The sequence below is a fragment of the Numida meleagris genome, chromosome 6, assembly GCF_002078875.1.
Source record: "Numida meleagris isolate 19003 breed g44 Domestic line chromosome 6, NumMel1.0, whole genome shotgun sequence".
Lineage (NCBI taxonomy): Eukaryota > Metazoa > Chordata > Aves > Galliformes > Numididae > Numida > Numida meleagris.
Window position 1 is genome coordinate 2463108 of NC_034414.1, and position 26667 is coordinate 2489774.

The 26667-nt window shown below is 46.4% G+C and overlaps 3 protein-coding genes across 6 annotated transcripts; 2 read left to right on the forward strand and 1 right to left on the reverse strand.

The window, feature by feature from the left end:
• On the forward strand, positions 667-9286 carry GCHFR (GTP cyclohydrolase I feedback regulator). 3 transcript variants are annotated; one of them, XM_021402514.1, is made up of 4 exons: positions 667-1803; positions 3410-3431; positions 4236-4330; positions 4708-8387. In XM_021402514.1, the coding sequence occupies exons 1-4, from the start codon at positions 1271-1273 to the stop codon at positions 4955-4957; spliced, it is 900 nt and encodes a 299-aa protein (XP_021258189.1). In that variant the 5' UTR covers positions 667-1270; the 3' UTR covers positions 4958-8387. The 3 variants fall into 3 exon arrangements, with proteins under 3 accessions (XP_021258189.1, XP_021258190.1, XP_021258192.1); XM_021402515.1 differs by lacking the exon at positions 4708-8387 and adding an exon at positions 8396-9286 and having other exon boundaries at positions 718-1803; XM_021402517.1 differs by lacking the exons at positions 3410-3431; positions 4708-8387 and adding an exon at positions 8396-9286 and having other exon boundaries at positions 1665-1803.
• On the reverse strand, positions 9531-26130 carry DNAJC17 (DnaJ heat shock protein family (Hsp40) member C17). Of its 2 annotated transcripts, none has more exons than XM_021402513.1 (11): positions 25978-26130; positions 24177-24246; positions 22952-23010; positions 21551-21638; positions 21061-21143; positions 20556-20652; positions 19004-19053; positions 18408-18485; positions 17657-17737; positions 16736-16864; positions 9531-9745 (listed from the first exon to the last, which is right to left on the reverse strand). In XM_021402513.1, exons 1-11 carry the CDS (start codon positions 26053-26055, stop codon positions 9623-9625), a joined length of 936 nt encoding a protein of 311 aa, XP_021258188.1. In that variant the 5' UTR covers positions 26056-26130; the 3' UTR covers positions 9531-9622. The 2 variants fall into 2 exon arrangements, with proteins under 2 accessions (XP_021258188.1, XP_021258187.1); XM_021402512.1 differs by having other exon boundaries at positions 20547-20652.
• Positions 11962-12976, forward strand: C6H15orf62 (chromosome 6 C15orf62 homolog). The gene has a single exon (XM_021402518.1). The coding sequence runs from the start codon at positions 12064-12066 to the stop codon at positions 12592-12594; it is 531 nt and encodes a 176-aa protein (XP_021258193.1). The 5' UTR covers positions 11962-12063; the 3' UTR covers positions 12595-12976.

Below are 26667 nucleotides of genomic sequence, written 5' to 3' on the forward strand. Positions count from 1 at the left end.
GGAAGCAAAAACAACTGAGGTGAAACCAGGAGGGAAAGCACTTCTTTATCATTTGCTGGGTGATAGGGGCAAAAAAAAAAAGTGAAAATAACACAGGTTTATACTGGGAAATAAGTCTGAGGAACAAACATTTGGGTTGTTTTGGCACCAGGGAATTCAGGAAGACCTTCCTTAGCAGGGAATTGATCTAAATGAGTAAATGTGTAACCCATGGGGTGAAATATCCCAAACGCATTTTAGGAAGATGATAACATCGATGTCTATTTGTTGCTTTGTTTTGTCAAATCAAAACCAATAGCCATGACAAGAACAACAGCAAAACCTGGCTTTCTTGGAGCATTTCCTTTAGACTAATGAGTAGAAATGTGGATTTTCTCTCTCAGTCCCTGCTGGGGTTAATCAGTAACTGTGGCATTGCAGGGAAGCAGGCCCCAGGTCAGGCAGGAAGGACGCAGCATGCCCCAGCCGCTTGGGAACAGCCTTCTGCTTTCCCCCTGAGCTGCTTGTTTCTGAAGATCAGTAAGAAATTAGGAATTAATTACAGCATGCTAATTGTTGCTGATCAATCTGGGGAGGGACTTTTTTTCCCCTCACATTTGGAAGGGATTTAAACCACCACATTTAAAAGCTGCAGGGTCCAGGGCTCACCTTGCCCATCATCTCCTTGTCCATCATCTCTTTCATCTTTCAGTCCCCTGTCTCCCTGTCCCTCATCTCCCAGTTTATTGCCACTCTGTCTGATGTCCCCTGGTCCACTGCCTCCTTGGATATCATCTCCCCATCCTTCATTTCCCTGTCCATCATCTCACTGTCCTTCATCTCCCCGCACTTTGTCTCCCTGTCCATCACATTCTTGTCCGTCATCTCCCTGTTCATCATCTCCCAGCTCATTGTCTCACTATTCAATGTCTCCTGGTCCCTTGCCTCTTGGGCTATCATCTCCTATTCTTCATCTCCTGTCCTTCATCCTCCTATCCTTCATCTCCCTGTCCTTCTCCCTGTTCATCATCTTCTTGTCCAACATTTCCCAGGTCATTGTCTCACTGTCTAGTGTCTCCTGGCCCACTGCCTCTTACGCTATCATCTCCCGTCCTTTATCTACCTGTCCTTCATCTCCTTGTCCTTCATCTCCTTGTCCATCATATCCCTGTCCATCACATCCCCGTCCATCATCTCCTGCTCCATCACCGCTGAGCCATCATCTCCTGTCCTTCATCTCCCTATCCATCATCTCTCTGTTCTTTGTCTGTCCATCATCTCACTATCCTTGATGTCTCTGTCCTTCACCTCTGTCCATCACCCCCAATCACTTATCTCTGTCCTTTGTCTCCCTGTCCATTGCCTCCCTATCCCTCATCTCTCTGTTTCTTGTCTCTATTATCACCTTGTCCTTCATCTCTCTGCCCCTCATCCCCCATCCTTTGTCTCCCTGTCTATCGTTTTCTTATCCAACCTCTCCCTATCCACCATCTTCCCATCCTTCATCTCCTTGTCCACCCCATCCCTATCCACCACCTCTCTCCTTTGTCTCTCTGTCCCTTTCCCTCATCTCTCTGTCCCATATCTCCTCCCTATTCCCATCCCTCTACGGCCCATCAGAGCCAAGATCCTTGTACAAAGCCGACTCCGCACCCCCCTCCCCGCTCTGGTCCCCCGGGGAGGGAGCAGTGCGGCCGCCTCCTCCCTCGGGCGGAGCGGGGGCGGGACGGGAGGGGACGCAGCCTCCCCCGGGCACGGCCCCGGGGCTGCGGTGCCAGCGGTGGGATCATGCCGTACCTCCTCATCAGCACACAGATCCGCATGGTGAGTCCGCCCTGCCGCCGGACCCTCCCGGGCTGCGGGGCCGTACTGGGAGCTGGGGCTGGGGGTCGTATTTAAGACTGGGGGGTTGCGTTGGGCAAGGGGCGGCGCGAGCAGCGGGATGGGGAAGGGGCTCCCCGTGGGGTGCGATGCCCCATAGGTGTGTTGTGCAAAGAGGGCTGCGCACAAGCCCTCCTCCCTTCGTTCCATCCCTTCTGTGCTGTGGGGTGCCTGTAGTGCTGCCCCGTTCCCTCTACAAATATCCAACAGCATCGCTTGGCAAACTTGTTGTGGGAGCCTGTGAAAGTCAGGGAAAGTAATTTCCAGCCATGCGGCCTCATTGCAGGTTTTCCCTCTTCCCCAAAAAGCCCTCGTGGAAAACACAGCCCCAGCCAAAGGGAAGGGTGTTGCTGGCAGCGGGATTGTTGCGTAGCACCCAAAGCCACATTCTCATAGAAACCCGTAAAGGAAACGCTGCTTCCTGGTGATTGCAGCATCTGCAACCCTCAGAGCAGTTCTTGCGGCCAGCTGCACATCTGCAAGGGCAGAAGGATGTCTGAGGGGTGTTTTTTTATTCTTTTTCCCAAGGGGAGCTTTAGGTATGAATATCGCTGTTCTGCAATAGGAAGGGTGCGATGGGGAAAAAAGGAAAACAGGTTGGCAGGAGTTTGATGAGAGATGCAAAGATGCCTCATTACAGGTGCATCTCAGACCCAGCAAGCAGGGAACTGAGGAGGATGCACTGGGATGCCACGGCAGCAAATCATAGAACTATACCATGGTTGGGTTGGAAGGGTCCTTAAAGATCGTAGAACCATAGAATGGTTGGGTTGGAAGGGACCTCAAAGTCCCCCCAGCCTCAGCCCCTGCTCTGGGCTGGTAGCCCCCCACCGGATCAGGCTGCCCCATCCAGCCTGGCCCTGGGGGCACCTCCAGGGATGTGTCTCAATTTGTGGTGGCATTTGGCATCATACAAGTCGATCGAATGATTATGGACTGAGCTACAAAGAGCTGGGTGATTGTGTTTTAAGGCACTTCAAGGGAAATGCACACAATGGAATGGGCTGAAATACTTTTCCCTGCAGTCTTTGGAAACTCTGCTCTTTAGCAGGACAAAGCAAACATTTACAGCCTGAACCCTGGCATCGAGCCACAGCTGGAAACAGCTCATGCTGGCACCTAGCAGGAGGTGATGGGCTTTGCTGCTTTTGGTGGCTTACCGAAATGTTTGCTCAGCAGCGCTGCCTAAGTGCTTCCCAGTTGGGGTCTGGTAGAGGCTCACGGTTAACACGCAGCTTGCTGGGTTTGGGGATGGATGCTGCAGGAAGGCTCTTCCATCTCCGCCCTTCAGCCTTCCCCAAACCACATCTCTTCAGCTTTCCAAGCCAAACACAAATTCTCTGTTGTCAGACTGTCCTGCCCATCGCGTATTATAAATGAGTGATAACTAATGTGAGTTTGTTGATGGCAGTGCCAGTGGATGGGGGACATTCTTCATAACAGTTTTCACTTGCAAACTTTTTCATGTGTAGAATGGAGGAAATTGAAAAGGGAAAAGTAGCTCCTCCTATTAAAATCAAGTAAAAACCCTTCTTTTTTTTTTTTTTAGGAAAAAACAGGAGCTTGCAGGGGTAAGAATTATAGTATGGAGGGTGTCAGCACCCTCACTGTGGTCATTATGGAGGTCTTGTTGGAGCTATGCATGTCTGCTGTGCCCTGCTCCTTAGTTCTGGAGGTTGTTCAGACTCAGAATATCTCAGAAAATAACACTTCTGGAGCATGCTGCAAAAACGTCCCTGTCCCCTCCATATGACATGTGGGAAGTCTTTCTGATGGCTTTCTTAGGGAGATGACTCACATCTCCGACTGCCTCCTGTCGCTCCCACCTGACAGTCCTTTCTCGTCCCATAGATGCTAATCTGCCCAAACCAACCCATGGCACCTCCTCGTGGCTCCGAGGGACGTGGGTTAGTGGGCATGGTGACATGTTGGTGGTTGGACTTCACGATCTCAGAGGTCTTCTCCAACCTTAACGATACTTTCATTCTTCCTTGGCAGTGGAGCCCTTCCCAAAGCTGTCCTCCACCAGGACAACCCCTAAGTGGCCCTATCATTTCATGGCCAAATGCTGAGGTTTGCTGGTTTGGTGCAGCGAGGCCGGGAGTGCCACCTCATAGCTGTTCTACAGACCAAACAACCACGGCCACCGTGTGCTCAGCCAGTAGGTGGCCCTCCAGAGCAAAGCCACCAGGGTCCCCACCTGAGATGCACCGGTGGCTTTGTCCTGGGACGTATCCAGGCTCCTCCAGGTTGAGGAACCCACACAGATCCTGTTAACGGTGGCAGTAGAAACCTTGTTTTTCTCAGGACATCACTCTCTTCCTGGTTAGTCATACCACCGCGCACTGCTCACCCAGTCTGCTGCCTTTCTGCAGGAGGTCGGCCCCACCATGGTGGGAGATGAGCACTCAGATCCCAACCTGATGCAGTTCCTGGGGGCCACGAAGAGGAACATGCTGGGGAACCACTTGTAAGTGCAATGTTTCGGTCTCTCCCCCTCCCTCCCTGTTTTCCCAAAAGCTTCACTCTCGCGTTCACCGTGGCACACCTACTCTAATCCCAGGACCGGTTTGATGCTGGAGGGGCACACGCCTGTCCTTGCCCCTACCTGTCAATGCTCAGCCGAGGACATTTTCCTGATACATTTTCCTGATATTTCAAACAGTTTACTGTTTTGTTTTTTTTTTTCCTCTCTCACTATTACTCCACTGTAGCATCTGATGCATCTTCTCCTCATCTTCACACCTCACATTCTTGGGATGCTTTTGGGTGCTACCTGCCCTGGCTGAAATAAAACAGACAGAGCGGGTATTTTTGCATAACAATCTGCCTTTATCCCATCCTCAGAGACACACCTCCTCTGTTTTGGTACCGTTTCCAGCCCCATGGTGTTCAGAAGCAGATGGTGCCCATCCTTCTCCTCGCAGCCTGGCTCTGGCCAGGTTTAGTGCCAACCCACACCAGGTGCACACCCAAAGCCTGTCCATCCCATCCCAGCTCAAGCTTTCTCCCCGTTACTGAGCATCCCTCCCTGAAGCCTTTCCTTGGGCTGCAGAGCCCCCGGGCTTTGAGCTGCTTCGCGTCCCCAGCCCATTAGGCTGTGTGTTTCCAACACATCCCACGCTTCTTCGCGTCCCTGTGTCTCTCCCTGCCTACGCCGAGTTTGACACCAAGGGTGCAGCTTGGAAACGCTGCCATCCTGCTCTTTACATCTCAGCCCACTTTAGCCCCCACCCCTCCACACCCCTCTCTGTTTGGTATCTCGACTTCTTGTTTTTCTCCAGGATTCAAACAATAACAACAACAACAACAAACCACCAAAGCAAAACAAAACCCCCAAATGCAAATCAAGTGAAAGCAGAGGGGAGCAGTTGGATTTCTGCTCATGCTTGCCCACTCATGCGTCAGTGGGAGGAAAACCAGGCATCTCCTTGGTCCCAGCATGTTCAGATTTCCATCGGCAAAGCTGGGAAGACCCACGTCCTCAGCACTGGGCTGGCAGGCATCAACGCCCAGCTCCTCCACTGCATTAACAAAACTTAGGAGTTTAAAGGAAGAGCAGATAAAAGAATGGAAGGATCCCTGACTTTCATTTTCAAGAAAATGCAACCTTGGGCCACCTGCTTTGGCAGGAACTTGGCTTCTTCCATTGCTCCTTTCCATCAGCAGAGGCTCAGGGTGGGCTTGTTGAGCTGAGCCATCTCTGCGCTGCTATTCCCAAGCCCGTGGGTGGCACAGAAATTGGCAGCAGCGCCAGCTTCGTGCTGCCGCCTTTGGAGCTGAGCCTGGGAGTTATGCAATGGGAGAAGAGACCTGAGGAGAAAACCAGGAGAGGCTTCGAGGAGGACGAAGTGCTGCTGGCTCTGAGATAGGGGTGAATCTCTAGGATTTGGGTGGAACAGAAAGGGAGGAAGGCGGAATGCCTCCATGCCGCCCGCCCAAGCAGCCAGGGAGGAGTTCATAGAATTGTAGAATCATGAAGGTTGGAAAACATCTCTGGGATGATCAAGTCCAAGCCCAAACCGTTCCCACCGTGCCCACTGACCACGTCCCTCAGTGCCACATCCCCACAGTTCTTGAACACCTCCAGGGACGGTGACTCCCCCACCTCCTTGTGCAGCCCGTGCCAATGCATCACTGCTCTTTCTGAGAAGAAATTGTTCCTAATATCCAACCTGAACGGCCCCTGGTGCAATGTAAGGTCATTACAGGGTTATAAAGAAGTAGAGTGCCAGATTTTGCTTCTTAGGGGACCCTTCTATTTCTACTAGTGCCTGCCTGTGGCCTGATAGACATTTTCAAGCACGTCTTCCCTGCTTGCTCTTGAGCAACACAGGGTGGAGGAAACAACGTGGCTGGAATACCAACACCCTGAGAGGCACAGTGGCGTGCCAGCAAGGCCAGCCCCATCCACCTTCTGCCAAAAAACCCCGCTGGGGAGGAGAGCACCATGGTCAAGCAGGGTTTTCTGTCCTACTGCCACATAATGACGCAAATCTCACCCTTTCCACAGCATCACGAGATCCAAAGCCTTATACATGACCTAAGGAGCGCGGGGGGGGGGCCTGAAAGAAAGGGTCTAAGCAGCATGGACCTGCTGTAGCACTGTAATATACGTAAAACACTTAATTGCCTCTAATAAAGGGGAGTGTGGATCCTGTTAAGCAGCTACTACAAATGGCACATAATTAAGTACCATCAGTTGCCGGCTTACATTCTCCATCCCTTATCTAAGTGCAGGGGGAGAACCTTCGGGCATTTGAGTTTCAGCACGGGGAGAGCCAGGTTCTGCCCCAGCCTGCGTGGAACCATGGGTTGCAAAGCCAACCCTGGGCTGCTGCAAAATGGGATTCTGTGCATGTGTGGACGCTGGACAACGTTCCCTCCACCTCCCGTCATAATAAAGGCTATCAATCAGTGCTGCTACTTTTAAACAGCAAACTATCTAAAAGCAGAGGAAAAGTCACCGCATTAGGATGCTCTTGCTGTAGCTCAGCCCCATTCCCACACACAGCATGTGCTCGCTCACCTACCTTTGGCAGACCTGGGAGCCAGAGGCTCGTGTACTTACCATGGGCACGTGAAGAATTCCTTTCCGCTCTGGGATGACCTCTGTCCCCTGCTGGCTTCTGGCTGACAGACTTTACAAACGTCCCTGACCTGATTCAGACTGCTTGCACGTGGGCAGGGAGGCACACTTGATAGGCACTGTGCAAGATCTTTTGTTTTGCTCGATGTGGAGCTGTGTTTAAGGCCCTAGGCCACTCAGCTTGCCTTCTGCTTCCAGCTCAGCCACTCCAATTTAGGCTCCGACATATAACAACCCCTGCCTCAGCTCCTTCCTCTGCATAATGGCAATAATATTTACCAACTCCAGCATGTGAATCTGAAGGGTATGTGGCAAGCCTCTTAGAGAAAACATTAAGTTCAAAGGCACTATAATAACAGATATTATCTTTATATCACATCTATAATTATTGCATAGTCTGCCTTGAGACACTGGAAAAATACTTTCACATCTTAGTGTTATTTCGTGCTTCAAAAATGCTCACCACTATTAATGTTTTGCAATCTTAGCAACTTTGGAAACACGTTTGGGTCTTTTTTATTCTTATTAGCGTGAAAGTCGGGATAGCCTTTGTTAGGGTGCCCAACCGAGATCATCTACGATCCTGCAGCCCATCATTATCAGCTCATCAGGCACAGTGAGTCATCTAAGAGCTACACAATTATGAAGCTCATCCCATCTGCTTGAATAAATACTGCAGCCCAAACGACTGTGTTAAAGGAACAGAAAGGCTGCCAAATCCAGCACTGTAGGGTAGACTTGTCATTTCGGTTCTGCCACTTCCTAACCTAATTCAATGCGTTTTATGTCTGTGTCGTGCTACTCTTCCCCTCCACGATCACCGTCTATTTTCTTTATGGTAGGAGCAATGCAAAACATTGGTATTTCACTCCTTTAAAACACCCGTGTTGTTTTGTAAAAGGCTTCCAGAACGCTCCAGCTGTGTAAACCGAAGCCTGGTGAAAGCAACAGCAAACAGGGTCTGATAACAGGGAGTTATCAGGCCTGCAAGCTGTAGGTTTGCAACTTGCAGGAACATGGGAACAGCAAGGAAAAAGTTCTTGCTGCTACAACACTGTTTGTTGCGGGGGAAAATCCTACATTTTCCCCCGCTCTGCAGAGACCATTCTCTTTTTCCATGAATTCCGAGCTATGCATACTTGCTGACTCCAGCTGTGGTTTCAGCTCAGCTAAGCAAGCAGCACGTGGCTTTGGATAACCAGTCCCCAAACCACACTTCAATTTAAGATCGAATTCCATTCTGGGCAGCTTTCTCCTTGGTTTGGAAGCTGTGGGTTTTGGTCTTCCCCACCTGGTTAACCAAGGTGTTGCATCACGCAGGCAGCATGCCAGATGTGGCCACTGCGGTATTTCGTACCAGTTTATTAGTGAGGCAGACTTAACTCCCCAAGGAAATTCTCGTCTCTTCCTTTTCCTCTTCATCTTTCCTCTCTTTCCCACTCGCAGCTGGGAGTACTATGTGAACGATGCACCACGGATAGTCCTGAACAAGCTGGAGAGCTGCGGTTACCGGGTGGTGAGCATGACGGGCGTGGGCCAGACGCTGGTGTGGTGCCTCCACAAGGAATAGAGAAGAAGACTTCTGCATTCCACCTCAGCAAGGCCCTGCTGGGGATCATCTCACACCAGACTGACAGCAAATTTTTCCCCTTGAGTGATTCTTTTCTGTCCCAGACTCCAGGCGCTCAGGCGTCAGGGGAGGAGCGAGGCTTCACCTAATGGAAACTCAGCATCCCTGCCATTTCCTAAGACCTGGGGGGAGGAAGGTATGCCCAGTCCAGATTATATCATGCACATAAAACAGATGGCTCTAACTCCACATTCATCTGAATGGCAGTCTGGCAAACACATCTTTCTGCATTTTAATAATCTATTTAGCGTGCATTGGAAGGAGCTCAAATCACAGCCTTGCCTGTCTGTTCCTCAGGGCTGTCTCGGGGGGTATGTGCTGAACTGTGAGTTCAGAACAAGCCTCCTCCCAGATGTCTGGGGGCAAGGATGGGAGGTCAAGAACGGACGGTGCACGATCTCATCCCCAAAGTGAAAGTAGGAACTGCTCAATCGACACAGTGCTCCCAGAGAATGTCTCCATGCAGCAGCAAGGCCAGCTTCCCTGCCAAATGGAGCTGTGCTTAGCAGCTTTCACTCTCCAGCGTTCCATTCAGACGTAACACACTGGTTCCTGAAGTGGCCCTAGATCAGCACAAACAGGTCTTGTAAACATTTCAATTATGGGCTATGTAAAATTAACAGCAGCAGTTGCAATGCTGCATTGTTCGGGACCGTGTATCAATCTTGATGTAGAGGAAACACCAATAAAACATTTCACTAAAGAGACTGATGTCTTTGCGTGGCTTATTCTGATCACTTGGTGCTAAAGACTTTTGGATCCACAGCTCCTAAGCAAGCTTTCAGGAATTGAGACACTTCAAAAGGTTTGGCATTTGTTCTCATAGTACCTCTCAAATCCTGAATTCTGACCGGACAGCTACCCTGAGTACACAGATTAACAGGGTAACACTGAAGCTTATGCAGCCATCTTTCCCTGTTCTCCGAACAGTGCAGCAGGCACCTACAACAGTTTTTTAAAAAAAGAGGAGTTTTATTGCCTTAATTTAAGAAACAGCTTCGGAAATGAAGAACGATGGGGTGGGGAAAATCCATCCTCTCATGCTAGGTGTGAGACTCTTCCTCATCTTCCTGCTTGAGTTGTGCAATGAGCTGCTGCCTCTCTGCTGCTTGGCGCATCCGCATCATCACCAGGCTCTCGTAATCCCGCTCAGAGACCACAGAGGCCTAGGAGCAAAAAACAACATGTCAAGGATAGTGTGCAGCGCAAAGTCACTGACTCCCCGCAGTCCCCCTCTCCCTAAGTCACACTCACAACACATGCATTTGAGTCAGGAAGGCAGCTCAGAGCGCTGTGACACCAGGGATAAAGTGGGAAAACTGCCTACAGAAAGTAGCTGGCTTCACAGCAAACAGTGCTGATGCTTGACAGCGCTAGTGCTGAGACAAAGAATGGAACCATCAGGGTGGCTGAAATAACCTCCTGCTTCTCGCAGTGAGGGTGGATGGGGAAGCATGGCTTACCTTGCCCTGGTTGGTTATTCTGGATGACAAGCTTGCTCTGCAAGTACAACACAGATGCACCAAGTCCAGCGCACACTCCATTCATTATAAAGGCTAATGCCATAAAAACCAAACCTTTGTGACTTCCTTATGGAAGGAGCTGCACAGAAGAAAACCAGGTACGTTCCCAAACCTGGCACAAGAGTTTCAGTTCCCAAAAGCTCTTGGAGCCTTTCTGAAGTGCGAGCTAGTAACTGCCACATCAGCTACGTGGTGATTGCAGACTACCTAATAAATGTAGGCAGCAAATGACAGCTGCTACCTCAGAGTAAAATGGTAGTTTTGCCGTTCTCCTTTCAAGAGTCATTTAGCATTAGTAGGTGGCCTTACTGATTTCAGAGGTATTCAAAGCGCCACAGTGCTTGGAAACATCCATCTCACGTGCTTGACAGTTCAAGCAGAAATAAAAGCATCTCGACAAAAGGTGAAGAAAAAAAACCAACCCTCGCATTCATTTTTCTAGGAATTAAACTTAGTGGTGATTTAAGGACATCTTGATCAGAAACTAGAAGGGATGAAAAGACAGCAGAGCAGCAACAGTTCTGCAGGAAAAAGGAGCAAGGAAAGTGATTACTCCAGCTGCAGAGTGCCGAGCTGTGAGGACAAAATAGAAGCTCACAACAGATGAGAAACATTGAGTGGGGAATTAAAGAGACTAATATGCTGTAATTGGTGTCTTTGGAACTGCATGAATGAAATAACCTTTCAGTACTGCGCAGCACGGATTTTCATGGTGTCTGAGAAAGCAACAGATTGTATCAGCCTTCAGTGGCAGAACAAAGTTTCTTCAAAGTTCCTGTCCACTAACCACAGATATTTACTGTCACCCGCCTGGCTGAACGAAACAGGCTACATGAGACTCATGCAAATGAGCCACCCATACAAACCTGAATCGCTACCTCACACTCGGGATTTAAATTTAAAACAGACAAGAGATTATCTCCTGCCTTGCTTGGGAGCCTTGCTGATACAACAAGCCATTCCAAGCGACAGTAGGGAAGAAGCAGCCTGATTCAAGATGGGCTCCAAGTTAACGTTCACATTGACGGTTCTCAAGCAATCTGGGTGCCTGTCTCCGAGGGAGCTTGCTTTCTCCTCAGGCAGAGCGTGGGCTGATGCTTTGCCACTTTACACACCTACTTCCTGCAATCCTGGCAATTACCAATAGTGTAAAACCCAGTTTCTGACGTGGCTGACTCAGCAAGGGCTTGGCTCAAAACAAATACGTACGCACAAGGAACTGCAGCCTGGGAAGCAGTGACAAGAGGCACATGAAGAGAAGGCAGCATTGTGGATTTTTATTGCTCTAGGTCCAATCTGGCTCAGTTGCCCCTGGACTTTCTTCTTCCAGCATCTCAGGACGTGGTGATCACCGTTCTCTCAGTACTTCAGCAGTTTCTCCTCTCCGCCCGTTGGACTCAGGTGCCGCTCTGACACACCGTAAGTGTTTTGCATTCCATTTTCCTCATGCTCATCTTTGTTTCGTTGTTTTCTTTTAATTTCCATTTGACTATTTCTTTGGTTTCCTTCAGTGTTACTGAGTCACCGGCTCCCTTCCTAACCACCCACTGAGATTTTTATACTGTGCCCTTCACCATGAAGGTGGCTGGTTACCATGGTACCAAAGTGCCCTTCTGTTCTAGATGCTGGATTGAATCTGTTCTCATGGTGACTGTGTGCCTTTGTTATTCTTCATCAGCTTGTTTCTGCAGCACAGATTTAACAAGCTCAGACATCACCATTCCTTCTCCGCTGAAGGAGACTCCCTAATATCAGACAGGTCAACTGCTCCTTAACACAGAGATGTAGCGCAAAGTTTGCATTTCCTGCAATACCAGCCTCTCTGTTTTACTTCCAGCTACAGGAACAGGGAAGGAAGAGGTTGTTCCTGTTGTGCGACTTGCTGCTGAGCCTGTGACTGAAGTCCGACACCTGACTGTGAAGAGTCAGCAGTTTTCTTCTTCTCTTGGCTTTCCATCAGCATGGATACTTGGAGGAGAGGATCCATTAAGTCCACAACGTTCTTCAGACGCTTCTCACTCAGGAGACACAAAAAGCTGGGCAACCAAGTCATTATCTTGAATAAGAACAGCCACACACTGGACAGTGACGGACAGTGCCAGAAGAGGGAATGCTTGAGGGATCTGAAGGACAAGTCTGATTACCTGTCATGTCAGAGCGAGCAAAACCTGGCCAAGGCACAAGCACCTCCTAAGCCTCCCCGGCTGTACTTGGACAGCTCTAGCTGCCCTAACATCATTGATCACACGGATTCTCACTCTGATGTCTCCTTTTCTGGTGCTTCTCATCAATACAACAAAGCCACTCAAACTCAGTTCCACAAGGACCAGGCTACAGACTGTGTGACCTCCGAGACTGGTTCCCAGAACGGCACCGCTCTTTCTGATCTGTCTGATCCTTTCCTGTCCTTTAAAGTGGATTTGGGGCTATCACTTCTAGAGGATGTTCTGCAGACCCTCAGAAAACAGAATCCAAGAGATTATGCCATTTGAAGGTATTTATCACTTATTGTATCACATTTACCTACTGCTGGTGCCAGTTTCTCCAGTCCTAACAGGAAGAAGGATACTGTAGCACCCCTGTTGTGCGTGGTCTGTTTTATTGTCGTTGTCTTACCCATCACAGACTGTTCTTGTCCTCGCCAAGGAGTCCTTCGGAGCAGAGCTGACAGGCTCCATGCCTAGATGAGAGCACTGTCTGCTGGAACCTTGTGGGCAAGTTTCCATTCTCCACACTAGGAATTTCTCACCCTTGACTGCGCATCTCCTCCTCACAGAAGATTGGTATTGTTTGACAAAAGACTTGTTTTGGGGATGTGGCTGTGACATTGCGGAGTTCGGACAGAAAGGGGTTTGGCATACATAATTTGTGGATAAGCAGGCAGCTTGTAAGGAGACGGTGTTACTATTTCAAAGCCATGGCTATGGCAAGGGTCAAGAGACAGAAACTGATGTTTCTTCTCCCAAGACGTTTGGATGTAAAAAATCAAAGCTGTTCCTCTCCCTTTATTTTTTTTTTTCCATGTGAGTTTTTTCCCCCCCCCCTAATTCAAGTGCAGTTGGCACTCCCAGCCTGGAAACAGGTAACCATCTATATAAGCTCATAATACAGGAACAGCAATTTATTTAGCCTACTAGCAGAAGAAATTTCTCTAGATACTGCTGCTTGAAGCATGCACTGACCTATCAGCTGTACAGATATGGAAGAATAAATGTATCTGTGACTGGAAGTGTCTTGTTGCCTCATTTCATTGGTAGCAAGCCAAAACAAAGGCCATGTAGCAGGAGCACAGGTCTCTTACCTGTAGTGACCAAGATCAATCCTCTCTGGCACTACAGGTATTTATGAAGGTGGGAATAGCTGCGTGGCTCTGCTTTTCTGGGTTGGGAAAAGGCTAGAGCTGCTGGTACCCTATCTTCACTTGAGAAGGAGAGTGCAGCAAACAGATCAGGACCAAGATCCAGTGTAGAAAGGAACACAGTTCTTCATTCTGTGAGGTGGACAGTGGGAAGTGCTCTGCCAGGCTGAGTACCTCTTAGACACTATCCTGCTAAAAGGACACTCCAGAAGCTACTGGGTCATCAATGTCCTACCTTTTTTTCATTGCTAGACGAGATACTAAGGCTCTTCTTAAAACAAACAAAAAACCCACAAAAATCCCATGGACCCAGACAACCATGAGCTTTGGAAGCAGGCAACAGCAAAGTGCACAGAGATTCCAGGGAAGGCACAGAGCTCAACCTACAACCTGATGCAAATCTGGTGAAGTCCAATAACATGAACCAAATTTGCTGAAGCCTCAAAGCTTAGAAAAGATGCAAGAGGATATCAGACAGAAGGCTTTTCTTAGCAATTTACCGTGGCTGAATGAATGGACAAAAATGAATGGGGAGCACATGTAGGGTGACACCACTAGGTGCGATGACGACTTTCCCAAGAGCAAGCACTCGATGCTGTTGTAGTGGCAAAACATTCTCCGCAGAGCACTATATAGCCTTTGTGTATTTTGAACCAATCAGAGCTGCAGCAAATGATTGTTGTTCCCAAGAACCCTAAAGTAATAATGGTCAAACCACAGCTTTTGTAGTTTTATAATTTATAAAGCTTAACCCTCCAGTTCTCTAGGAAGTGCTGGACAACACTCATCTCTTGCTGTAGGATGAAACAAGCCAGCAAAAACTGTGTAGGTGCATCATTTGCAACTTACAGCCTCCTCACAGCACATCCTTTCAGCAGTCAGCCTTGCTTTCTCCTAGAAACTGCTTCCAAAGCTGTCCTGGTCTAGCCTGTCTGTGGGTCTCCATTATCTGTGGCTTTTGGTGCACAGCTCCTGGCTGACAACCCCACGCATGGAGCATAGACATCAGTTGAGTAGTGAGCGCGTTGCCATGAGAACAGTGTGGCTCTTCAGCTGTCTTCTGAAGCAGAGCAGGGAAGGAGCTGCATTTGCAAAGAGTGGGAGCAAACAGAAGGTGGAATCAGACAAAAATAGGAGCCGCCTGGAGACAGCAAAGAGGAAGCGAGGGCAGCTTAAATAAGAATGAGCCTGAAAGAGAGAATGTAGCCCCTGATGGATGGAAAGCTAGACTGTGCATGAAAGGGATAAGGTAGGCAGTAGACTGGGGCAGTGTCAACTGATACCTGAAAGACCTCATTTGAAGAGGAACTGAGGAGCTGAGAACAAAGACCGTTACAACAGCTAGAAACAACACGGCCAAGAGAAGAGATTACCAAGTTGTACATTTTGGAAACATCCAAGTAGAAGCAGACGTAGGATTTTGGGAAGGCATGGTGAAGCAAATAGTAAAATGAACCAGAGCAGCTTGGGTATCTTAGCCTAGACAGCAAGACAGCAGTGTAATTAAAGAAATTGCTGCTGCTTGCACATAAAAGCAATAGAAAGGACACAAGCACTAGAAGTGCGACTCCTGGAAAAGGATGCAAATCACTGGCCATAACTCCTCATCATTCAGAGAGCTAGCAATGGACTGATGAAAGTGTGCTGGATCAAACTGAGTGGCCAGCTCCACACAGCATGAACACCATCTGCTGCTTTAGCTTGTCCTCCCTTGCTGCTGCTCCACCAAACTAATCCTTCACAGCAGGTACACATAGCAGTTTCAAATTAACAAGCTTTGGTGACGGAAACAAGCCAAGATCAATTCAGTCAAACAGTAAGTCTTTCATAGTTGAAAACACACAGGTAAAAATACACTAACAACCTTTGCACTAGTGACTCCCCTCTCCCCCTCTTCGGTGTGAATGAGCTCTCCAGAGCCAGTTCTAGCTCTCTGCTAGTGAGGGATACTCAAATACACTCCATTGAATTCTGCTTTTTTCCCCCAAAGTGTCTTCTAACACTTCGGCCACCTTTGTGAATCTGCTGTGCCTGTAGGACTTCCTGGTTCTACACTGCGCATGGAGACCTGCCCATCTACTGGACTATGATGCTTAAACTGCCTTTGCCTGGGATTTCTGGGAAATGATGCTGCTCAGAAAGAGAACATACAAACCTAAACAAAACTAGGATAGCAGCAAAGCATTCTGGCGTGTAAATAAAATACTTGAAAAGTCAGGAGAGAAAGTATTGAACAATCTTACAAACTGCTACAGTATTTGGGTTGCAGATGCATGGAGTTGAGGGTACCTGTACAGCACGAGGCAGTGCAGGAGAGGAAAGGAAGTGTCACATGAAGTTTGAGCTGAAATTCAAATAACCAGAGTATCTCAGGCCCCTTCACACTTTCTCCCAGAGAAGAAATGACTAACTAGATCAGAACACAGGCAGAGCATGAGATATATTACACTTTGCTTTATAACACAGAATTGAGCATGCTCCACAAGTAGGTACAGTTCCCACTCTGAAGGGGCAACAGGAGCAGGAGGTAACTGACTGCCAACAATTTGATGCGGCTTGTTAGAGGAGACATTTTCTGTGTTTTAACCACTACATGTAGTATTCCAATCACAAAACACATAAAAGGCAAAATTTGCTATTCAACAGCAGCAGCTTCAGATGGATTATCTGGTGGAATAAACAAGAAGTTGGCAAACAGTTTGCACTTGAAGCGTCTACCGAGCAGAACAACACTGGTAAAGAGGATCCAAAACAGATAAGGACTCTTTTCAAGGATATTTAATTTGATACTACTTTAGTTTCCCTCCTGCAGACCCTAAGAATGATGGTTTGGTTTTAGCACTGAAATTTCAACCTCTTGTGAATGAAGTCACTAAACCTCTCTAAAGGTCTAGTCCTCTTTCAGTGAACTATCTGCCAAAGGATTTCACAGTCAAAGCATATTAGACTCAATTCACAAAAGAATGGAATTAAAGGCTTTGTGTTGAGCAAGGATCATCCTTGGTTTTGACTTTTAAGAGAGGGATATTGTGCAAACATCCAGACATTCAAGTAGCTTGTACCTCAGTGTGTTGCTACACTGATGAAAGGTCCTTTAAAAAAAAAAAATCACTGCCTCAGCATAAAAAGGTTCATCAGGAAGCCAGTCCTCTCACTACCAGTTTCTTTTCCTGCTCCGCTAGGAATCAACGCATCTTACCATAAATGCAAAGCACTCCTAAATTTAGGTTGCTATAGAAACAGATTTAAATAACAGCAGTCTATATTCTCCTTACCTGTGAAGTCCTAGGCTGACCACTGCTGTCAGAAAAGACATTGCTGGCATTGTTCTGGGGCTGGCCTTCCAGCCAGGAAATCTTTAGAGGATTATCTGTCAGGCCAACTTCATTCTTCACAGCCATTTCCTACCAATGAAAATATTCCACCATCACTATCTGAATTGTGGGTCACGCTCCCTCACAGCTTGCTCACAATCCTAGGAATTTTTCTATCTCAGCCTGTTATCAAGGTCAGTGAAGATTTCACAGCTGCCCTACATGAGAAACACACTTCAAAGTTCATTTCCACATCAAGGATGGGTAAAACATCACTGCCAGCATTTCTGATAAACAGAGCACAGATAGTTGTTGGTTTCTGATTTTTTTTTTTTTTTTTGGGGGGGGGGATTATTTGGATAGATAAAAGGAAAGAATAGGTAACAAAAAACAACAAAACTCTTGTAAATTTAAGTAGATGGAACTATTAACATTACAGGTTTATTTCACTACAGTAGTTACTGTACAGATTATTTCTATTTCCACAGTAGCATGAATTATTGTAACTCATCATGAGTTAAGACATTTTAATTTCTTTTAAACTGCAAACGCCTGATATAATCTCTAAGATTCATTAAGCCCGTCACCCTCAGTGAGAGTTGGTTGAATAGTTTAGTGCCTGCCCTTTAAAGCAGTGTCTCTTCCCTCAGAAGCTTACATGCATGGCCTACTTGTTTATGTGCATGATCTGCTCTGAGTTTACGCCTCAAGCTTTGCCACTCCCTTCATCCATCTGTACCTTCAGACTCTCATTACCCTTCTCCACTGCCTTAATAACAAGGCAACATTTCTAGGCTGTCAGACAGCTAACCCTTCCCTTCTGAAACACCCCTTCTTGCCCACTTCCCCACTGCACACATCTGTGGTCTTCACCAGACTTACTGCAGCTTTAACCGTTGCAAATTCCACGACTGCACTCCCGGCCTTCCTACTGGAGATCAATAAATTTAGCACGTCGCCATACTGTTAGGGGAGAGAAAGAAAAGTTAATTACAGACCCAGAGGAAAAGTCAAGTTTACCTATGGCGTGACTGCAAGGAAAACGTGTCTCCACAGACATGAGACTTGAACTGTCACCCTTTCTGTCTTGCACGATGCTCCAATTGATCCCAACCTGTCATAATTTGTCCCTCCAGGAAACAGTGCTGGGGATGCACGTAGCTACAAACTTTGCTTCCAGCAAACCCCAAGGCAAGAGAGCTGTTCAGCTCAGTTACAGGACATATTCATCTGAACGAAGACCACACGCTGGGATTAATCAGATTAAAGACTTGTCTATTCCTGCCTCTGAACTCCCCACAGAAGTTAACGTACAGTGCTTTAAGTAAAGGTAAAAGTGCACTATAACCACACAGCCAGTCAAACCTTTATAAAGGACATGAATCACTCAGGGGAAGAGTTTGTGGTTGCTGTTTCACTTGGGATCCCTGCTAGGCAGAAGGCAAATGTGCACCTAGGAACAGTTTACAACAAATGGATGGTGCTGATGATCTCTGAAAATGGCATGAGTGAGAGGGCTCAACAAGAGAAGAAAGTGAGCTACTCTGGTTTATATGCGGCTTCCCAGAATTGACTGCTCTTACAGCACTGAAAGCAGGGGAAGATCAAGTAACAGAAAAGCATCAGACAGGACCTTCTGCAGGATCCGCAGTAAAACTTCTTTTGAGTATCCTCCTCCTGTCTCATCTTCCTTCTGGCATTTCCATTTTAGCTGGGAAATAAATGGGAGAAGTTAATTTTGTCCACTTGAACACATTGCCATGCTGAACACAGCTCACACCACCTGCACAATAATCAAGTTTGCTATTTACAGCTACAGTGCCAGAATGGCCAAGACAATAACTTCAACATCAGAATGTGCAAAGGGAACAAATTATTTGGGGGAACAGAGAGGAAGGACTCATGCAAGTTAAAATTGTACCTGAATGTATACTAATGGCTATATCAGGGTAACGAGCAGATGTTTCTCAGTGCCTAAAGCACAGATGACTCAATTTCAGGCTCAAATGTTTATATGAGAAAGTAAGAGAAGAAAAGGATAGGGGAAGAAGGGTATTTTAAAGGCAGTGATGGGAGGTGTTGGCTTGCATAACATGCATTAAATAGAGGAGCTTCACCACCACTGTACAAAGGGGCATGCCAGCTCAGCAAAGGAGTCCTTTCTGTTTTCCAAAGCTGCAAATATTCTATCTGTTTTTAGCCAAATACATCTTCATAGAGATGTCTTACTTTGAGTTTGGGAGTTACTTTGCCTTCTGCTCCATTTCCTTCTCGCTTGCCTAAAGAGGGCAGAGAAAAAAAAGATATATGAGAAGATGTAAGAACATGGGTGAACGGGCAAAAAATTCATCAGCTAAGAAGCACTAGCACAGAATTTGCCCTGAGAATTTATTTATGGTAACAGCAAGTGCACATCCTGATTTTTATTGCACTTGATCATTTCAGCACCCCAAAATTCTTATGACAGTAAGAACTACACTACAGTAGAAGCTGTAGTGTAAAGTGAATATTGGACGTCAGCATCTTTCCCTTCCATGATTATGAGACATCCCACGATCAAGGGTAGAAAACTGCTAAACAAGAAAACCACAAGGAGGAGATCTGTTAGATTCTGTAACATTTCTCCCTGTAAAGGGGCTGTACTGGTAGGAACAAGCATGAAAAACTAATGGAGGACAAAAAAAAAAACCCACCAACATTAAGACACAGCCTAAGAATTTAATCTGGTCTTACAACTAAATACTTGATAGAGAAACACTTAATAACGATCTGCTCCTGATCCAAAGATCTCCTAAGGCCTCAGCTAGAATGAACACAGTAGGAAGCAAGAGACAGTAAGTTTTTCCTATATTTTCTATTTCTACTTAAACTCTAAAGAGTGCTCTAGCTTCTTTTCAAAAGTGGAACAAAACTTTCTGAAATACAGAACTGCACATTTTAAACCCAGAGATGCAGAATGTTAGAAAAGGCAAATTTCCAGAGAGATGTATGGATGGGAATGAGGTTCAGGAATACAAGAGGCTGAGTTTCTGAGATCCTAGATACACCTCATCTGGTCCTGTATTGAAGGGGACTAATTACAGTCAGTGAGCAGGCCCCAGGAATTAGAGGGAGATAATCTCAAACACGATAACTTGCTGATGTCATACAGTAATACAAAATTCAAGTGTCTTCCTGTTCAACATGTTGCTCATCCTGACAGATTTGTTCTCAGTCTTTGTACAAACCTGGGGTGAAGACTGCATATGCCCAAAAAACCATGAGAATCAAATTCCATTAAGTAAAACCTCAGGAACTACATGCCATACAAAACTTCTCTGTCCTCACTGTCTCTCTTTTGGGTGACAGGCACTGAGGACTTTCAAAGGGATACAGAGGTAGTAACCTTAATGGCAACTCTGCTGTTATTTTTTTGCAACCTTGAATCAGTCCCTGTTTTGTGTGCAACACTGACTGATTTAATTATGATGGACAAGTAAGACTTCAGGTTCCCTTCCAGCACACCCGCGGGGCTTCATATCAGGCCATCTGCATTCAAAGCTTTAGAATCTTTATTGAAAAGGAGAAACAATATGTTAAAGAGCAATATGCCACATATAGGAGAAAAGCCTCACAGAAACGCTAGTCTTATTCTCGACAAAGGTCTATGTAGGGTCCTATATGTGGCAAGGTGACCAAGTCAGAAGGTTTCATCTGTCTGCGAGCCCCGCTCCATCAACAGAGAACTTGGAGACATAGGGGCACTCAGTTTGGCTAAGCACTCCAGTCTCACCTAGCTCACCTTGGATGCGCTGCTGTCTTTCAAGCTGGATCTGTTCTCGAATGAGTCTCTGCTGCTCTTCAAGCTGACGAGAGCCTTCTTCACGCAACCGTATTATCTAGAGCAAAGGTAAGACAGCATGGGAACAGTCCCGTGCTTGACTCATGCCAGCTGAAGACAGCCGAGGACAGTTTTTAACTTAGCCCCATCTCCTGATGTAAACCTTCTGCTAGCTCCCCTGTGCCAGCTCCAGTGCTCATTTAATAATTAGACCCCTCCTGTTCCTAATGACACAGTCCCTATCAGCCAGCATACACCCAATTAGTTGTTTTCTGCTGTGCCAAAAAGCTGGACTGCCACTTGCCAGACTGTCCCACATGCCTCTCTTTTACAGAGCCCATTAATCCCAAATGCCGAGGGACTGCTACACAGAGTTGCTACAACTCATGTGGTTTGGATTATGAACGTAAAGACTTTCAGCAGCTATTCTCAAATGCAGGATACAAATCTAAGAATGGATCGTTACTTCTTGCTCTAAGGTCCTCGTTATCCGGATCTCTTCCTCTTCACTGTCACGGGCCTGGGCTTCCCGTTCCCTGGCTTCAAGATCTGCAGAGAAAGAAACAAAATTAAAACAAACCAAAGAGAGTTTTCACTGCTGACACTGCTGTCCAGAGGTGGGTGTAATGATCCAAAACTTGGCTACATCTATGACAAACTCAAAGTAGAGCCCCAATAGCTCTGCTGCCTCTCCTCAGCCCAAGCACAGCAATATATCAGCAGTCCTAATGGTCATCAGAAGCCCCAATTCCTTGCCAGAGCAGAATCATCCCTAGCTGTGACTACTGGAGATTTCACATGGCTCCCGCATTGGACTGGGTGGGCATTAAAAAAAAGGCCTTAAGAGATGAACAGCAATGTAACAATTCATGGTAAATTCCAGCAACAAAAAAAACACAAGCGCCCAGCAAATGAAGATTCCAAGCTCAAAGAATATGAAGTTTTGATTTCATTACCAAGCTTTACTTTCTTTCGCTTCTCATCAAGCTTTTGTGTCCTTTCTGCTGCTTGCTTTTTGGCTTTTCTCACTTTGTCATATGCCGCCTGTCAAAGAACCAACAGAACAGTGTAACTACGTAAAGCAAAAGGGATAAATTGAAAAGCTGTGAGTAGAGGGGAGGTCAGCTACTGAAACACTGTAAGAAGAAATGAAACATTTTCTGCTTCTTGCTAGCACTTTCTCAAATGCTGGAGTTAACACAAATATCCTGAAAACACGAGAAGGACCTCCAGATTGAGCCTGAAAGAGTGAAGAAATCTAGGAGTAACTGCGAAGCGTACTGTAGAAAAAAATCTCACCCATCTTTAGAGGTGAGAAACACATTTTGTTTTTCCCCTCTGAACAGGTCAGAAGTAATTTTAGGGGCACCGGAAACAAATCAAGTTTGATTTAGAACAAACTTTTATGATGAAAAAGGGTTTATTTTATATAAAGGATTTACTGAGAAGACAGATGGTTGACTCACATAAATGTATCAGAGCAAAGAACACCAGAACTCCTCAGTTGTGGTAACACATCAGCATTCACTTAGTGGCTTAAGAACTAAAACTAGCAACTTTACTGACATCTGTTCAGACCACTGTCATTACCCCTCATATCATTATCCATTATGATCTTTGCCAACAGTTGAAGAGAAGAGTTATTTCATGCTTTTAAATCTTATCTGAAATTTTAATATGCCTTCTCTCCTGCGTTTATCTGGATGGTATTACTTGCTTATGCTGACTCGCTTTCATGCTGGTTTTATTCCTGCCTTCCACACGCCTGTATTATTACTTTAAGGCCTTGCAGTAGGCACTCAGCCCCTTCCTTACTGGAAGAACAGAGTCCAATCTACACCTGGCAGCCTGCAAAGCTTGTGTAGCTAAAGGACGGAGATCACAACTATGATTCAGCTGTTCTGTTCACAAGCCCCACTGAAAGAAGGGCTTTGAGCCCCAGAGATCCCTTGTCTAGATATTAATTACTTGTCACACCTTGCTTTCAAGGGAACCACAAATGCACTGCTGCCACAGAAACTGAATGCATCCCTGAATCTATCACGGGTGGTTATTTAATTCTTTAAATGAGATAGGTCCCAGCCGAGCACATTATTAAAGATAGTATCTCATACTCAGTGCAAACAGAGCTACCCCCAGCACATCAGATCAGAAAGAAAACATTCATCAAAGCTCTTATCTGGCACCTGCTATCTCATCTCACGGAGAGCTGCAGGGAATAACAGACAAGACTTGCACTCACAAGGGCTCAGCTGGAGAAGAGATCAGGGCAGACAGGATGAGAGTTTCCACTACTTCTCCAGCATGCAGAGTAACACCACACAGTCCCAATATAACCAAGGGATAGGCATCCTTACCCTTGCTGCTGCATCTGTCAGCACAGCTAAGGCCTGAGACAGCTGGTGGAAGACTTCCGCTGGGAATTAGAAGAAAAAAGGGTAAGATGCAGAAAACCACGCTAGCGGCCTGGAGATCAACCAGAAAACACAATCCCTTCTGAAAGAGACCTGCAGAACATCAGAAAGAAGAATAATCTTTCCAACGCATTTTGAAAGCCAACTTATAAACAGAATCCGCGCAGTCGAAAGAACATTTGTTATGTAAACTCCAGTGTAGATTAAGAAACAAAACCAGCAGACATTTCATTTTAAGAGAAACCTTGCAAACGTGGTCTCAATAGAACTCATCTACAGGCTTGGAATTCCTCAACCTGCAGTCAGCCTGAGTATTACAAACAACTTCTCCATCTCATTAATAGCGTTTTAGCCTGAGCTACAAGCTTCCCCTTTTACATCAGTTTTGCTGACCCATTTGCTGGAGGGATACACGTGTGAGCTGGAGGCCTTTCCACACACTTCAGACCACCTCCCAGCCTTCTGCATACATCAAAACCTCCAGCTCTACTCTCATTTCTGCTAAAGATCTTTTTTTATCCATATTGGCAATTCCCATACTACAGCTACAAATCTTCACTCTGTAAAACTGTAGCCTATCAATCTGGAAAATGGAAGATACAGAATAAAGTTTATTCTGAGGAGTCTTTGAGGAACAACGTCCTTCTAGCTACCACTATATTTTGCCTGTAACCACAAAACTTAAACAGATGTAGAAACAACAGACCTTGCTAACATTTTGGATGTACTCAGTTCCACAGCGTTAAGGCTAACAGACAATAATAGGTAATGCTGATTTAAAATATTGATTTATAAGTTTGTTATTGAAGTTTTGACTGAGAGGGGTATCAATTAAAAGACTGACCTACCAGTAAACATTTTGAGCAGACACAGTTCTATGATTCAGGTACCACACAGGGGGATTTTGAGAGGTGCAAACAAAATCTCAGTATTGACACAACACTCCATTTTTAAAACCAACATGCATGCGCTCAACTTTAGAAACCACAACTAGCTAACAGTGATGCAAGTATCCCCTAGTCTTGCATAGATGTACATTACATGACACAAATCTTGGCATTCTCTTAATTGCGTACAAAGACAGACCTGAAGTTAAACAGACACTTCCAGGAGCTTGTGCACATGAAAACAAACAAGAGTGGCTTGCAGCCATACAGTTCCATCTCACCTGCTCGAGGATTATCTGGGTTCTTATCTGGGTGACAAGTCAGGGCCTTCTGGCGATACGCTTTCTTAACCTACAAGAGTCACAGAACTGTCAGTTGGTACCTTTTAGTCCATGCTGAGAAATGCAACTTGGTAAAAAAAAAAAAAAGTAAAATAACACTATAGGAACATGAAAGTTACAACTCAGTGGGTGTTTCTGCTTCACTGTGTTCGTTGTTCTTGGTTTTGTTTAGTTTAAACCACATCTCTCATAAGCAGAAGGCTACGGTTGAACTAACATTCACTTATATGACTGCATACTCCCCACACCTGATAGAAAAGTCCACTTCTAGAGTGCTGACAGCACCATTAGTCCATCAGGTTAGAATACCTTTCACTTGTCTACCGTAATAGCAGGAGACTTCTGAAAAGCTGTTTTCAACCTCAGTGCAGCAACCTGTCCTTTTTAATCACACTGCACTACGAGGGTAAGCATCTGAGCCCAGGACACATAGCAGGCAGGCAGCCACATTTTGAATGAGTTTTCAACTGTTTAAAGCTTGAAGTTTTACTTCAAGGTACACAGTACTGCAGCAGTCAAACCTCATGATCATCAAAGTCAAGTCTGGTTCGCAGATGCAGTTTTCTAGCCAGAGGGATGCTCTACTCTTTGCAGATATTTGAGACAGAGATAGTATCGTACACAGTGCAACAACTGGACTTGGCAAGGCGAAGAAATTTTGACCAAAGACTGCTTAATCACTTCCACACTTCAGAGAAAAAAATTACAACTTCATGGGCTAAGTCCCTAGTAAAGTTTTTATAATGTGAGTTTTCTTTCTCAGGGGAACATCTGCACACAAGAAAGGAAAGTTCAGTTGCCACACAGAACTTTCAGATGGGATGGAGTAAGTGATGGCTCAGCACCACCTGGTGGATAAAACAGATGGAAGGAAAATGCAGCTGAAGCTTTACAGACATCATCCCACCTCTTCTGTAAGCAAGACACCAGTAAAGAGAGTCATGTCTCCTCAACATGCCATATAAGCAGTTACTGGAGTAGTTGCGACTGCAAGTTCAGACAACGCTTCTCTAAACAATGAAATTATTCGGCAGCCTTACTTCCATTTGTTTGTCTCTTTTGCAAACTACCCCTGAACACAAAGGGCCTTCGCATTGCTTCGAGTATTTTACATCAAGGACCACACAACGCTTGTCAATTTAAGTCACATCATAACATCTACTTTTTCCTTTCCTCATCGTTTGTCCCATCCCAGCAAACATCTCAACAGCGAAGTCCTTTGCCTCACTGAGCCCTGTGAACTGTATTTGATGCGCTCACATCAAGGCAACACATCTGCTTGTTACACACTGTGTTTAGCTTCCAAGATTTACCTGTTGCACTTGTACTGCTCTCAAGAATATAGAAAAAGCCTAAGTGGGGAAAACAAAGTTGTTATTTTAACCAAGTTCAGGTGCTAGTTTTACTCAGAGCCTTTTTTCCTTCCACGAGGTCACTTTCCCAGCTCAGTCCTGTCAGTCGCTGGGGCAATTAGCATCTACCTATTAAATTAAGGAGAAAATATAACGACACCATTCTAAACCCACAACATTAACTCGATGACTTATGATGTTAGGTACCTAAAACGCCCTCTAGTCACTGGATTTCTGGTAAACACTGCGGAGCTCTGAGAGCAAATGAAAAAAAAATGGCTGAGGGCAGCTCTGCAGTTCAATTAATTTCACCCTTCCCGAAACGAGATCTAGCCTCACAGGTTTGAGGTGAGAAAAGAAAGGGCAACGTGAGGCCATAAAGCCCTGACCTCCTTCTCCGACGCCTTCTCGCCGACCCCCAACAGGGCGTACAGGTCCAGCTGCAGCAAGTCCTTATCGACCGCCATTTTCGTCGCCGAGCAGGTTCTCCCCGCGCCGCCTGCCGGGCCCGCGTTGCCTGTCGGGAAATGGAGTCTTTCCTCACGGCCGCCCCCCCCGCTCAAGGCTAGTAGAAGTCGGCGAGATTGACTACATGTACCAGAGTGCTCCGCGGCAACAGGGCAGGGCGGCCACTCCCAATGAGCATAGCGGGGCGCGAGGCATGCTGGGGGATGGAGTTTCACGCTTGCTTGCTGCCGGGGTAGCGGGGCGGCAGGGGAACTACATCTCCCGTCGGGCCTTGCGCCGCCGCAAGAGGAGCGGCGCTTAGAGATTGCCTATCCTGTGGAGGGGCGGGCTGGTTTCGTTCGCTGGCATCCTAGCGGGTTACTGTGGAGATCTGTGGCGGGGAAATATGTAAAGAAAAAAGCCTCAAAGCAATACATTAGAAAGCACCAGCCTTGAAAGAGAGGCGACTGTCCTCTACTGTGGCCATGCTGGGCCAGCCGTTACCTCAGGAGGCAGCTCACAAGGTGTGAGCCCTGGCACTTCTCAAAGCGTACCCAGTGTGGTCATGTTGTCAAAAAGTTCATACCTTCACTGGGACATGTGGTGTGAATTAACTGGAGCTGTGATGGATG

Bases quoted from the DNA above. Each gene is read 5' to 3' on its own strand.
- DNAJC17 (XM_021402512.1), bottom strand. From the start codon at position 26,055: ATGGCGGTCGATAAGGACTTGCTGCAGCTGGACCTGTACGCCCTGTTG. The intron at 21,639-22,951 runs GTAAGGATGCCT...GTTCTTTGACAG, and splicing joins TGACAGATGCAGCAGCAAGG to GCGGCATATGACAAAGTGAG. The intron at 19,054-20,546 runs GTGAGACTGGAG...TGCCCTCTTTAG, and splicing joins GCGCATCCAAGGTGAGCTAG to GCAAGCGAGAAGGAAATGGA.
- C6H15orf62 (XM_021402518.1), top strand. From the start codon at position 12,064: ATGGATACTTGGAGGAGAGGATCCATTAAGTCCACAACGTTCTTCAGA.
- GCHFR (XM_021402514.1), top strand. From the start codon at position 1,271: ATGTCTCTGTCCTTCACCTCTGTCCATCACCCCCAATCACTTATCTCT. The intron at 1,804-3,409 runs GTGAGTCCGCCC...TTTTTTTTTTAG, and splicing joins TCAGCACACAGATCCGCATG to GAAAAAACAGGAGCTTGCAG. The intron at 4,331-4,707 runs GTAAGTGCAATG...TCCCATCCTCAG, and splicing joins AACATGCTGGGGAACCACTT to AGACACACCTCCTCTGTTTT.